This window comes from Electrona antarctica (assembly GCF_951216825.1).
Source record: "Electrona antarctica genome assembly, chromosome: 4".
NCBI lineage: Eukaryota > Metazoa > Chordata > Actinopteri > Myctophiformes > Myctophidae > Electrona > Electrona antarctica.
Window position 1 is genome coordinate 34,438,825 of NC_136809.1, and position 14,682 is coordinate 34,453,506.

Sequence of the window (14,682 nt, forward strand, 5' to 3'; positions counted from 1 at the left end):
GTCAATGTTGTCATTTACTGGGAAGAGGTTAAGAAATTCCACAGAAAAGGGAGTTAGAATCTCAACAAGGGTGATTGAGTCATCATTATTAGGAAATGTGCAAACATAATCATCATGTCATTATGTGTCTGCTCTATTAGTACTGTATATCATCTGTATACCAGTTAACCTGAACGTTGGATAATGGAATATGGGTAATCGTAGCCCGAGATGCAGGATGATTCGCTGCGTTCCGTGGATTTGCGAAGTGACAAATACAAATCCACAGAACGCAGCGAATCAGGGTCGATCCCAGGCGAGGGTAACCGTGGGATTTATAGGAATAGATCAGTGCTTAAAAAAATATATACATATATCTTTTTTATCTTAAATCCTCCTTTCAGTTAAATAATGAGCCTGCAATGAATGAAATAGAGCCCTTAAAGGGATTAGTTTGGATATTTGGACAAAGCTGTATGAAATACTTGATAGTGGTTGGAAAGGTATTAATTGATTGCCTGGTGAAACGCATCTACGGTATGTCAACTTAGCTTTTAACTATTATTTTCAAATTTAGCTGTTGATTTTTTTATTGAATGTTTTTAATCATTAAAGAATATTTATTCAAAGATTTACTAATATTATTAACTCAAATATTCTTCTGGTGGGGAGCACCACTGAATACGTTTTTCAGAAAACTGTAAAAAAGAAAAAGACATTTTTGTAGAATATAGTATTTACCCGTGACAGCAGTTTGTTCTGCGCGGCCTGCACGACGGCCTGGACGGCCATGTTGGCGTCCTCATCCGCCTCCTCTCCCCTGGCCGCGGCGGGGTCCACAGAGGAGAACATGGAGTGGAGCCTCATCTCCTCCAGACTCAGCACGGCGAACATCTCCGACAGGAGATCAGCGCCGTCCGCATCCAGAGCCAGCTCCTCGTCCGCAAAACACACTGATGAGAGGACACAAGCAGGATCATTGACGCTTTGAATTATATCCATTTGGTTTGGATTTTTAACCCGTTAAAATCAGGAAACCATCTGTCAGTCACAAAAAGTTCAGAAACATAACTTTGGTCGGTTATTTCTCCCCTTTAATTAAGGGACCAAGAAGTCACAAAGTGACTTTGGTCACTTATTGCTTTTGTGTTTATTTTTCTTCTCCTTCTCCTCCTTCCGCCAAAAATAGCTGTTCTGGCTGAACCGTGCAGTCGGTTTTCGCGAAAGCCCATGACCATTGGCCAAATGGTGGCACTATAGCACTCAATTGAAAATGCTAACTTTGAATGTGCATATCTCATGAACCGTTTGACCGTTGGCAATGACACACATGTGTGTCTCCTCATGCCGATCAACATGACCTCATGACTTTTGACCTCTGACCTTTAGATCACCCGCCATTTTGAATTATATGAAAAACAGTTAAAATGTATCTGCTCCCAGGATCTTTGATCAAAATGCACGAAAACTTCTACACGTGAACTTTGGACCTATACGGACAAATAATCGTAGCACATTTTTGTTAAGTGAAAAAAATGAAGTTTTTATGAGCCAATGAAAATTGCGGTTTTGTGAAACTACTTCTTCTGCACCTAATACCTACATGAAGTGTCATTTGCTTATTACACTTTACAGTATGTAGAGGGTCATGCTAAATAGCACTGAAAGCAGTCTTACTCCAATTGGCCAAAGGGGGGCGCTATAGGAATTTTTTGAAAATGAAACCTTTGAACAGGCTTAACTCATGCTTCGTTTGGCCAAAATTCATGGCACTTGTTTCCACATGTTCCTTGACTCATGGGGAACACATCTGTCACTTTGACAAGTAAGCTCCGCCCTCAGATTTTCCGCCATTTTGAGCAGTTTGAAGAATGCTTATACCTCATTTTCTGCCTGTTTTTTTGAGCAATTTGCATGATGAAACATTCTACACGCAATGTATGGACCATTATCTGAAATCCCAGTTGAAGAGAAGTTTGTATGTGAGAAAAACTACAGCGAAACATAACCAGGACACACACTATTATCCAAAACACTGATTTTCCTGTTTACAATGTAGTATAGTGACTGATGTCTCCGTGTAGCTCAGTCAGTAGAGCTCTTGCCTTCGGACCACAAGGTTGTGTGTTCAAATCCAGGTACTAACAACTCAGCTCGTGAGTCTTATTTGTGCATATTGTTCTTATTGCGTATTGTCTTCTTTCTTGGTCCCGCCTTATCGCTGCTTGCAGCTATATTAATGCCAATTGGTATTGTATTTTACGTCGTTTTTAATCGATGATTAGTCACATTTACAACGAGATATAGCTTGTAAGGATCGGGCATTCCTGGAATGACACAACACAGCTAAACGTGTGGGTAGCGCCTCCAACATGTTTTTGCTAAAATGGCAAATGGTTGGTATTCACCCGTTTTGAGATGCTTATAGGATTGGATGATTGCACTCTCCCACAGTAATAAGGAAAAATAACCGTGCACTCTCCCACAGTAATAAGGCTATGACCGACCAAAGTAAAGTTTCCAAACCTTTTGTGCCGAGTTTATAGCAACATTATGTTATTTTGAGGGCCGCTAGCCCTTCTATATACAGCTTTTGTCCCCACAAAATGTCCGCAACACAAACATTAAATACCATTGACAGAGGGAAAATGTACGTCATCTTGTCCCCACACGTCTCATATTTGCCATCAACAATTAAAGGAGAAATTAGGTAAAATGTCCACCAAATATGACGTAAAATATGATTGTCCAGTATGAGATGATGCATGACGATGTACGATGATAAGAGCGCCCCTCACGTCACACAAATTCGGTCGCCCTTAATCTGAGGAGAGTGGGAAGCGGGCAAGACGGAAGGTCTGCTTGCAGCTCTTTATTATTATTATTGTTGAACTGAAAAATATGGGCAGTTTTGGTGTGTAGACCAAAAGGTGAAGAGGCATGTTAATAAACGTCACCATGAGGGGAAAGAGGGTCTTCCTGAGCCTGCTGGGAGTGTACACACATACTGTATTAAGGTTAACTGTAAACAATGACAACCGTTTCAAGTTAAATGACTCGAAGAGACACCAGTGTATCCAGTCTTTGTTATTGTTGAGGGGCGCTAGCCCCTCCCATGTCCTGTGTGTGTGTGTGTGTGTGTCTGTGCAGGCTTTAAAATGACATTGGCAATGAATGGACAGTTTTGAGTGTTTGTGTAAACACAAACATTGAAGATGAAGGTGAGGACGCAAATTCTCATTGGCCGGATGAGATGATGTATGATAAGAGCGCCCCTCACTTCACACGGGTGTGATTTTTCTTTTTTAAACTGAGGATTTAGAACGGTGGTTCTCTAAAATAGCACGAACCTTGCACATCCATTTTTGAATAATTTTTCATTTCTAAACTCAAAATGTTGTTGGCTTCCATTCAAAATGACTAGGCATCATTGTCATTTTGTCGCTTCTAGTTTGAACTTGAGCATTATGAGAACACAGTACACACGGACTGAGGACAGGACACTGTTAATGGGCATTGTGTGCGTGCGTGCGTGTGTGTGTGTGAGTAAGTGTTTACCCAGTACAGTGTCGTTTATCTTGCGGTAGATGTTGAAGCGTTGGACGTTGTCGGAGTGCTGCAGGAGGAAGCGGTAGATCTGGAAACGTTTGCTTCTGTTCTGAGGTCCCTTCAAGGAGAACAGCGCCTCCTCTCTGAAACAACACGGTCAAACACACACTTAAGAGTTCTGAGGTCCCTTCAAGGAGAACAGCGCCTCCTCTCTGAAACAACACGGTCAAACACACACTTAAGAGTTCTGAGGGGTCCCTTCAAGGAGAACAGTGTCATGCTGTGTCTAAGACCTGGAGAATGTCATCCATGCCCTCATAATCATCCCATGCAATCCCACCCGCCTTAAAGGGGCTGGCCCCTTCTACACTGCTCATCTTTTAACCCCTCCAACTATCTCCTCCAGGTGCCTCAGGTCAGCTGACTTAGGGCTACTACTGTAGCTGTCCCCAGCACTAAACTTAACTCAGGGGTGACTCTTTTTATTGTATTGTACTTGCTTTGGCAATGTAAACGTTTGTTTTCACATGCCAATAAAGCTCCATTCAATTGAATGCGCCTTTGCCGTCTAGACAGTGGAACACTAGTGGAACTGCATTCCCCATCCTGTCAGATCTGCTTCCTCCATTCAATCTTTTAAGTTCAGGCTCTGATTTATTCACCGATATGGCAGATTGTATGGTTTCCTTTTAATAATGTATTTGTATGAGTTGTTTTGCTTTATGAATAAATCTGACTTGATTGGATGAGTATCGTTGTGAAGGTGTCATACCTACCGTTCAGTTTGGTAGAACTTATTGTAGGTCTTGTGTTTGCTATAAGAGTTGAAGTGGAAGATGCATTCGATGAAATGCTGGGAGAACATGACTGGACACTTCTTCAGGAGCAGGTGGAGCAGACAGTACTCACACAGACTGGGAAGACAAGACAACCAGTTAGGCACAGGCTACTGTACACATCACATGTGTAGATTGACAGGAAAAGGGGAGGCAGGCTCGGGAATTGAACCCGCCATGCTACATTAGAGACTATTATACAGAAGGCGCCTTAACCACGAAATGTGGCTACTTTTGATGCTGTGGGGCGGGCGGGCGGACACACACCCACACACGGGCGGACACACACACACACACACACACACACACACGAGATGGAGGATGACTGATTTAAGCAATCACACCTGGCCTGAGTCAAACTAGAACTGGACTCAGAGCTGGGTGTGGCTGCGCACCTGATGTGCATGGACTTGATCAAGGCACAACAGGATAAATCACTCAAGAGAGAGCCTCTGTACAGACAGTGGAGATCCATCTGCTCTCCTGTGTAAAATTGTTGTATGTTGCATTATTCCTTGAACGGAGAGGAATAAACCAATCTACTTAAGAAAGCTGCCCTGTGTTGTGTCCTTCCGTGCCCTGGGTTGTGACCAGCTAGGTCACATTTGGCGCCTGATCAAGTCCATGCACATCAGGTGCGCAGCCACACCCAGCTCTGAGTCCAGTTCTAGTTTGACTCAGGCCAGGTGTGACTGCTTAATCAGTCATCCTCCATCTCACAACATCCATTTCAATGGGTGTTTGATTGTATATTATTAGTAACAGTCACCTTGAGATGGTTGGAACAGGATCCACCAACGCCACCATGAAACGAAAGAACAGCGAGCCTTTCCACTTGATGTACTCCTCCTGTAAATACACCACGGTCCATTTGTACACTCTTCCGAGTTAAAGGAGTAGTTCAGCCTAACAATGACTTGTTTTCCATCAATTATTCACCCAATGAAGCCTTGAATTCATGGAGACTTTGTCTTTGTCACATTCCTGAGCCAATCATTTGATTACCAGCGGAGACTCAATTCGAGCACGGGGCAGCTGGTCGGTAGGAGACTTCCTACCGACCAGCCGCCCAGTCCTCAAATTCTTGGCTCAAGAAATGGACAAAAACATCTCCATGAATTCAAGGCTTCATGGGGTGTGTACTATGCAACTGTAGTTTTATTAAACATCTTAGATAGCCCTCTATGTGCAGACCCTTACTAGAGTATGACCACTCTATGGCCTCCACTATCCATTGGGAGAGTCGTGTCTTCGATATAGACTTCCCCAAAGTCCTGGGGCTCCACGAGACAAACAACTGAGTAGTCTCTCATGTCTGCAGTCTTGTCCATATACACCCTCACCGGGCACAGGTTATGCCTCCTACTGTCCTCCTCAGAGGCAAAGGGAGGCGGACAGAAAGCCACCAATTCCACCGGGACACAGGTGGCCAGGTGGTTCTTGGGCACGAATGCCACGTTAGTCTTGATAACCACCTACGTATAGTCTTCAGCGAAACGCGTGCATTCCGTGCTTACCGAAAAAGCATGGATGTCACCAACCCCGTAGTGAGCCATCTCGCTTGTTGTTATAAAACTAGGGTTACTTTCGTAAACTAGTTATTTTCTGGGATGGATTTCGCAGTGTGTGTACCTGCAGCAGGCTGGTGAGCATGGTGAGACTGTGCTCTCGGATGATGGGCTCAGGGTCTCTGATGCTGGCGGAGATGTTGGGGACGTAGCGGTCCACCATGTTGGTGTAGCGCACGCACAGGTCACTCAGGACGACCAGCACGTTGTTCCTCACGCACACCTCCTCGCCCTTCTCCAGCTCCATGCTGAACGCCGGGAGGTGCCTCCTGGTCAGCTCCTCGTTCTGGAGACAGAACTTACCTGAGGGGGAGTTCATCGATTAACCCAATAAAACCGGGACACACACACACGGGCCGCTGACTCTGACCGGCCCACGAAAGATTACTTGATAATTTGAAAATACTTTCTAATTACCTTATGGGTGGACTAAAACTGCATTGCTTTTATTTTGAAGCCCATTTATTCTCACAGTGCACGCAATCTGCACGTCAACTGCACGCGTGAATTGCGTTTGATTGAGAACCTGTCTTCCTTCCTTCACCCCCCTCAAATGCGAGGGGGGTGTTTTTGTTTTGGGAATATTATTTTATTTGTTCTATATTGAACTTATTTTAATTCTTTGACTTTTGTCTACATTTTTTTTATCATGTTCGGAATAAAGTTTTTCATTCATTCATTCAATTGTATAGGTGTCATTATATAGGTGTCATTATTTTTCAACTACCACCGCCGTATCATACATTATCCCTTGCATATCGTCTGTCGGGTGGATAGATCATATGTCCATTACTTTAAAGGATTCAATAATTTACTAAAAATTACAGAAAGAAAAAAAACAAATCACACCCGTGTGAAGTGAGGGGCGCTCTTATCATCTTACATCAATTACAACATAATGTTTGTTTAAGCAACGGGTGCTAATGTCCTCAAAACAAACATTAGATTTCTCTTTATTGTCTATGGCGTTTTCTTAAACAAACATTGTTGAAAAACAAACATTAAAGCCATATATAGGCCCCTCAAAAACGACAAGTCACTCTAATAAAATACATGTAGAGAGACAGGTAGAGGGAAAGGTAGAGACAGACCAATATAGAGACGGACAGACAGACAGACACCGAGAGACAGAGAGACAGGTGTATCTGGTGTACCTAGAGTGATGACTCCATGAGCTCGGACCTTTGTAGGAAGACACTTTGGATTGAAGTTCAAGACAGAATCTTCAAAGCCTGACAACACAACATCATCATCATCAACAACAAAAAACTAGGGCTGAACAATGAAACCAAAATAAAAACAATGAAACAATTAAAAAAGGAGCCCTCCCTACCTGGCTGTGAGCTATTGCGTGTGCTGACGATGGACTCTACCAGGAGAACAATCTTCTTGTTGATCTTGGAGGGACAGTGAAGAGAAGCTACACCCAGCGTATGGAGGTGCTTCACCTGTGGAACCAACAATCGCACTCTATTTTGTCTGCTTTGTTTGCTTTTTATTTGCTTCTTTTGACTCGACTTGTTCCTTTTATGTTAGAAAGAGATCTCTGGGCAGTCGTGTTTCACGGATGCACGTGCCTATAGTAATTTGGAGTGTACAGCATTGTATGTCTTTGTGGATTAAAGCCAAATAAAATCTCACAACTGATTTTTGTAATTGTTTTTGTATGTCCAAGTCCCAATGTTAGATTTGTCAAGCAGTGCGTTTAAAAAAATAAAAAAATAAAATCACACCCGTGTGACTGAAGTGAGGGGCACTCTTATCATCGTACATCATACATTCATAGTCAATGGGAATTTAAACTTTGTGTAGGACAAAAATAGACGATTTGCTCGTCCACATATGACAAATTCTCCATTCATTGTCAATGGGAATTGTATGGGTAAGATGCAAATCTACACTATAGCTAAATATAGGAGGGCCCTCAAAAATATAAATAGTTTGATTAATTGTTGCCCCATTAATGAGTTCCAGTGGGTCTCCTACCATCAGGTCCTCGTTGAGGTTGTCGGTTCCATTCTCACTCAGGATGATGCTGGATAAATAAGCTTCACTCAGTGACACCAGTTCTCCACAGTACTGGTTCAGGAAGGCCTGTGGTCGACGACAAACATTTTAACCCTATAGATGTATCGTCTCCGTCGGGTGGAAACCTCATACTGTATGTCCCAAACGGTTACTTCTCAGGATTCAAATTAAAACCTATTCAAATTCAAAAATAGCAGATCTATAAACTCAAAACGAGCTTGTGGATCTGCTACCTTTGCTATGCTTTTGTGCGACGCTGTAGTTACAGTATGATCAAGTACTAGGTATTTTATATGGATATAAGAGGTTTCTGCCCTCACACACACACACACACACACACACACACACGTGTTCAGAATTGTTATTACACCAAGAGTAATTCAACAAGGCAAAGCAAGTGCATTTGTAACAGCAACAGAATCAAGGTGTTTCATACAAAACAGACAACCTTCCCCTCTCAAAAGTACAACAGGATGTAGTTCCCAAATTATTTTGTGGATGTCCCCATATTATGTGCTTAATTATGTGCAACAGGGCCTGAAACGTTTGGGAACACTTGCTCTAGGCCAGCTTTTCTCAACCCTGTACCAACCTGTGTGTCTCTGACGTCTTCACAGCGTCCCAGCTGGAACAGAGTCTCCAGGCTGGCTGAGATCACCTCTAATGGCTTGTCAAAAGCCTTCAACCAGGACAAGATGTCCTCTGGATAGACAGACAGAGATTGAGAGGAGGGAAACAAGAGACAAAACAGAAAATAGACAAAATGATGAGCTAGCATTAAGACTAAGAGCCAGATGTTACGCCAAATCCACAATAGGACCTTTGAGCGAACATCCATAGTTTTGGACATTTCGTGGGCTGCAATAAAATGGGCATATCTGAAGTTATGAGTGACAACCTCGTAAATAAGTTCAGTGGGAACTCTGTTTCTCTTTCTTTTCAAATGAATGGAATTCTCATGAAAATGTGTTGAATTTGGGATATTTCACTTTCAAAACATGTTTGGGGTCATTTTAAAGTCTACTCAGGCTTTTGTGAGCACCCCAGGCAGTTTTTAAGTTGATTCAGTATTTATATATTTGATATTCACTCTCCTGCGCCTGGCCGAGGAGAGGTGCAAACACGTTTCACTCTCCTGCGCCTGGCCGAGGAGAGGTGCAAACACATTTCACTCTCCTGCGCCTGGCCGAGGAGAGGTGCAAACACGTTTCACTCTCCTGCGCCTGGCCGAGGAGAGGTGCAAACACGTTTCACTCTCCTGCGCCTGGCCGAGGAGAGGTGCAAACACGTTTCACTCTCCTGCGCCTGGCCGAGGAGAGGTGCAAACACGTTTCACTCTCCTGCGCCTGGCCAAGGAGAGGTGCAAACACGTTTCACTCTCCTGCGCCTGGCCAAGGAGAGGTGCAAACACGTTTCACTCTCCTGCGCCTGGCCGAGGAGAGGTGCAAACACGTTTCACTCTCCTGCGCCTGGCCGAGGAGAGGTGCAAACACGTTTCACTCTCCTGCGCCTGGCCGAGGAGAGGTGCAAACACGTTTCACTCTCCTGCGCCTGGCCGAGGAGAGGTGCAAACACGTTTCACTCTCCTGCGCCTGGCCGAGGAGAGGTGCAAACACGTTTCACTCTCCTGCGCCTGGCCGAGGAGAGGTGCAAACACGTTTCACTCTCCTGCGCCTGGCCAAGGAGAGGTGCAAACACGTTTCACTCTCCTGCGCCTGGCCGAGGAGAGGTGCAAACACGTTTCACTCTCCTGCGCCTGGCCGAGGAGAGGTGCAAACACGTTTCACTCTCCTGCGCCTGGCCGAGGAGAGGTGCAAAGACGTTTCACTCTCCTGCGCCTGGCCGAGGAGAGGTGCAAACACGTTTCACTCTCCTGCGCCTGGCCGAGGAGAGGTGCAAACACGTTTCACTCTCCTGCGCCTGGCCGAGGAGGTGCAAGCACGTTTCACTCTCCTGCGCCTGGCCAAGGAGCGGTGCAAACACGTTTCACTCTCCTGCGCCTGGCCGAGGAGGTGCAAACACGTTTCACTCTCCTGCGCCTGGCCGAGGAGGTGCAAGCACGTTTCACTCTCCTGCGCCTGGCCAAGGAGCGGTGCAAACACGTTTCCGGCACCTTGTCTGTAAAGGATTTATACATTTTAGGTAAGAAATAGGCAGTTTCTCAATCTGTTTAGATTTCACACCCAAGTATCAGCGGCTAGTTTAATTAAAAGCTTGTTATCAATATCCAATACTTCCATCCAGCAGTCCGTTTCTGTGCTGTTGAGTGTATAAGGTTCAGGATCTTTTAGGATTTTAATGCCCGATTCCTTTAAAGTTTCTTTTAACAATCCTATACAGCTATAAACATAAATCACGCTCGTGTGAAGTGAGGGGCGCTCTTATTATACATCACATTCCGTGCTCAGCCAATCAAATCATCACAAAAGTCAATCCAGCCAATCACTTTTGGCGTCTTCAATGTGTACTTTTCTCAGCCAATCAAATCATCGCTATGGGGTGATTAGCCAATCACAAGCCAATGTTTGTGTTCACACAAACCCAGAAAGCTGGGCATAGGAGGGGCTAGTGTCCCTTAAAAATAATTATAATAATAATATATAAGCCTACTCCAGAGCACAACGCGCTTCTGATAGTAAGAGAAATCTATGAAAATCTGGGAACTAAATCGTTACCAAGAAATTTCTTCACCAATGTGTTTCTAAAGGTGTCTAATAACATGTACTAAAAGTTTGAAATTCAACTCCCGTGGGAAAGTTGAGTTATTAGCATAATATGTGACCATACCCATAACATCCTATATAAGGCAAAAAAGTCAAAATTTCATCATTCTTTAAGTAGCATGTGACATATGAAACTAGGGTGATTTCATGATTCTGAATCCATTCCAAGCATTAGTTTTGCACAAAAAACACTCCTTGGGCTAAATTAGGCCATATCCACTTGACCAAATGTGCTGACCTCATCACGTTTGTGTGGCCGTTTTCCTCCCAAGGAGTGTTTTTTGTGCAAAACTAATGCTTGGAATGGATTCAGAATCATGCAAACACCCTAGTTTCATATGTCACATGCTACTTAAAGAATGATGAAATTTGGACTTTTTTGCCTTATATAGGATGTTATGGGTATGGTCACATATTATGCTAATAACTCAACTTTCCCACGGGAGTTGAATTTCAAACTTTCAGTACATGTTATTAGACACCTTTAGAAACACATTGGTGAAGAAATTTCTTGGTAACGATTTAGTTCCCAGATTGGTCAAATACCTGATAAAATGCCCTTACTATGAGTGGTTTATCGCTCTTGCTTTTTACCGTCTCCCCCACGCCCATCGCTGTGGGGAAAGCAGCAGCAGTGAAAGTCTTAATTACTAATCTCTCAAGACAGATTCAGACTTCAGAGCTCCGCAGCTAAATCTTCCGGCAACTCTCCCATTACAATATAGAGTTGTTATTAGGAATGATAACAAAGGAGCACCACCGGAAGAGGAGGGCTGAAGGAGAGTAAACAGGCCGACATCCGGTCTCTACACGGGGAATTGTGCAAATTCAAAGGGGGAAAAAAAATCTGTTTGACCTTGGGGATCAGTCGGAGGTCATTGGATTGGAGCTGAACACTCACCTACCACCCTGATCTTGGTGTCTTCATTGAGGCTGCCAGCGATGTCTCCCATGACTGACAGGATGTGACAGCATGTCGTCACATTGAAATCCTTTGCACTGTCAAAACAAACAGACACATCAGTAAATGGCCTCGACAAATCAATCTGACAAATACTGAGTCGTTCACATCCCTAATGCAAATTCAAGGAAAGAAACAGCAGAGGGCGCTGTCCTTCTGTTTTTTTTGCCCATGGGTTCCCAGATGGGTGTGGGGCTGACCTGATTAGGTGGTCCCAGCAGTCAATGATCTGTCCGTAGGAGATGTGGTTGTGGGATGACCCGGCCACCTGGGCCAGCAGCAGCCAGGCTCCTGCAGCGTGCTCCGCCTCCGTGTGAGACAACAGCTTCTTCATGAAGGCAGGCGTAAACTTGTTCTGCTTGGACCACACGCTGAACGCTCGGCTGAAGTAACGTCTATGTAAACACACACACACGCACACAAATTAGTAATAGAGGCCCGACCGATGCCAGATTTGTGGGTCCATAAAAGACAGGCCTAGACCAGTGGCTCTCAAATATCTTTGGGGGGGGTCCCTTATAGTTAATATAACACTAGTGTAGATTTATTGGGAGTCCCAGAGATCACAACGGTATCAAACGGGGGTCTGTGGCTTAATGCCTATCAAGCTGGGGGTCCTTACAATTAATATGGAGTAGTAACAATGTTCTTCTCTTCTCTCATCTTGAAAAATATTTAGATTTGAAGTTTCTATTTGACATTTAACATGTTTGATAGTTCAAGAATGATGAAATGAACAAGCAAATAGAAAACGATGAACTGAACTTTTAACAACTTAAGTCCTAGTGTTTTTTTTAAATTGGCCAATGCACAAGCGCACAACACAATGTGACACGTTAAGCTTGTAGGTCAATATTTAAAACTTAAAAGAAATGCACCTATAATGAGTATGCCCACAATAGGGACGTCAGGTTGAAAGTGAAATGACAAGACCAAAACCGATTGACCCGTACGTGTACGGGGGGAGTAAGGGTGATATTGGACACTGCAGGTATTCCTGCAGGCTGGGGCGGCATGGTTGGCACCTGTCAGCAGGTCAGTAGGATACTGACCTACCAGTGTGATTTTTTTATAATCAATTTAAGTTATTCAATAAATTGATTAACGAGAATGTTATCGTGTTATTTGATCTACAGTATGCCCCGACTTTCCGTTTAAAATGAATATCCTTTCGTAGGATGACAGACTCGTAGAGCGCAGATCTAACCTGAGGTCCCGACACTCGGTGCAGAGCAGGCCCAGTAGGTCCCAGACAAGGCTCTGGGCGGAGTCCAGGTGGGCGCTGGGGTGGTACTGTTTCACCTGGCTGAGGATCAGCTCGTCCAGTTGCTCCAGAGCCTTCTCCTGGACGGAGCTCTCTGGGTCCATTATGGCCGGGACCATCCCCCTCAGAGCCGCCGTCTGGACCAGCTTACTGTGCGGCTGTGCCTGAAGGAACACGACAAAACAGTAACTGAGGGGAAAGAAACTCACTGAGTCGGGTGGAAACCTCTTACCTCCATGTTTTACCTTTTTGTGTTTTTGAGGGCCACTAGGCTAGCTAGCAAAACTACGTCGTATGGCAGCCAAGTCTATGGACTTTATGTTTGTTTAGAGCACTTTTAGCAAACAGAGTCTATGGATTTCAGATTTTTATTAAAGGGATAGCATGTTTAGAATATATATTTGTTTTTACTTTTTGAGGGGCGCTAGCCCATCCTATCATATCCAGCTTTTGGTGTCTGTCCACAACTTTGTCCTACATAATCATAAAATTCCCTTTGACAATGAATGGAGAATTTTACATCAGTGTCTGAGCAAATAGACATAGGGCTCCATCTTATGCCATGCTTTATCCGCAAGAGAAACATTTTCCGTGAATTATGCATTTAGGAGCTTCCACTATGCGTAAACGTTATCTTGCGGTCACACAACCCACTATTCATTTTGCCGACTCCTATATTTGCGGGTGGAGGCGTGTCTGTAGGCTTGTTGATGCGCTTTCCCTATATTTGCTATCTTATGCAGTAGTTAAGCACACAGGTTTAGGACAACGGAAAGTGCCTCCTCAAACCACCTGTAATGCGAACAGCACGAGTGAGGCTGTGTTGGAGTTACTGGACACAAAACAACCCGGCCTCTGTATCAAATATAAATAGGCTATATTTCAAGGCAGCAACGTGTGTGGCTCTTCCATGACCATGGGCCATAGTGTAAATCACTGGGCATAATGTTAAATGGATAATGGATCTCTTAAAGGCAATGGCAGGTGGCACGGTGATTGGTTTAAGAATTGTAACGCCCAAACCACACCTATGCATAATGTAAGGGGTAATGGAGGTGTTTTAGGGACTTAGGCTGTGGCACAAGATGGCAAATTTTACAGGGTCACACCTGTCACACAATACTAAAATCCCCAAATTATGGAAAAAGGGCCACCGCCGCAAGATGGAGCCCATAGGGCTCGATTTTCATCCGTGTTAAATCCCTTATCCCTAAACTACTTTGCCTTTTCTTACTATTTTGAAAAACATTTTTGAATAGTTAAAATAGTTAATCTACATCGACACGTTGTGAGCTTGTAGAGTAGTTTAGGGGCCTTTTATACTACAAGAAGTGGTCCTATATCGCACCAAACATCCAAGCGATATGCTCATAAATGGAGATCTCTGTATGTCATTCCTTGAACCAGCAGCCCATATATGAGATCCCTGATGTCATCAGTATATGATATTTGCTACAGTGATTAATCTGATGTGTATTAAATTGCAGAAGACACTCACAGCGATCAGCTCGGCCAGACACTGCAGGGCTTTTTTCTTGACCGACACGGCAGGGTCTCTGCAGCGGTCGGACACCTCACGCAGGTGCTCCGACGTCAGCGGGATCACACCGTGTTTCAGTAGACCCATGAAAGCCTGCAAACAACAAGCCGTTTTGACTCTACAAATGCCTTCTAAACCAGTAGTTCTCATGCCCCCAAATTGATATACATTTGGCCACAGACACCAGTCTGAAAATGTTTATGTGTCAGGGAACCCCCAGGAGAGAAGATTATA

General features: G+C 44.1%; 1 protein-coding gene across 1 annotated transcript in view; it reads right to left on the reverse strand.

Annotated features, from left to right (window-relative positions):
- ncapd3 (non-SMC condensin II complex, subunit D3) overlaps positions 1-14,682 on the reverse strand; it is a 40,161-nt gene that overhangs the window by 7,089 nt on the left and 18,390 nt on the right. Inside the window, exons 15-27 of the mRNA XM_079498188.1 lie at positions 14,407-14,541; positions 12,852-13,072; positions 11,845-12,039; positions 11,585-11,682; positions 8,553-8,662; positions 7,919-8,026; positions 7,266-7,380; positions 7,087-7,164; positions 5,997-6,235; positions 5,134-5,213; positions 4,305-4,442; positions 3,538-3,671; positions 721-932 (exon numbers count right to left, since the gene is read on the reverse strand). Of these exons, the coding sequence (XP_079354314.1) occupies positions 721-932; positions 3,538-3,671; positions 4,305-4,442; positions 5,134-5,213; positions 5,997-6,235; positions 7,087-7,164; positions 7,266-7,380; positions 7,919-8,026; positions 8,553-8,662; positions 11,585-11,682; positions 11,845-12,039; positions 12,852-13,072; positions 14,407-14,541 (1,863 nt within the window). The remainder of the gene's footprint in view (positions 1-720; positions 933-3,537; positions 3,672-4,304; positions 4,443-5,133; positions 5,214-5,996; positions 6,236-7,086; positions 7,165-7,265; positions 7,381-7,918; positions 8,027-8,552; positions 8,663-11,584; positions 11,683-11,844; positions 12,040-12,851; positions 13,073-14,406; positions 14,542-14,682) is intronic.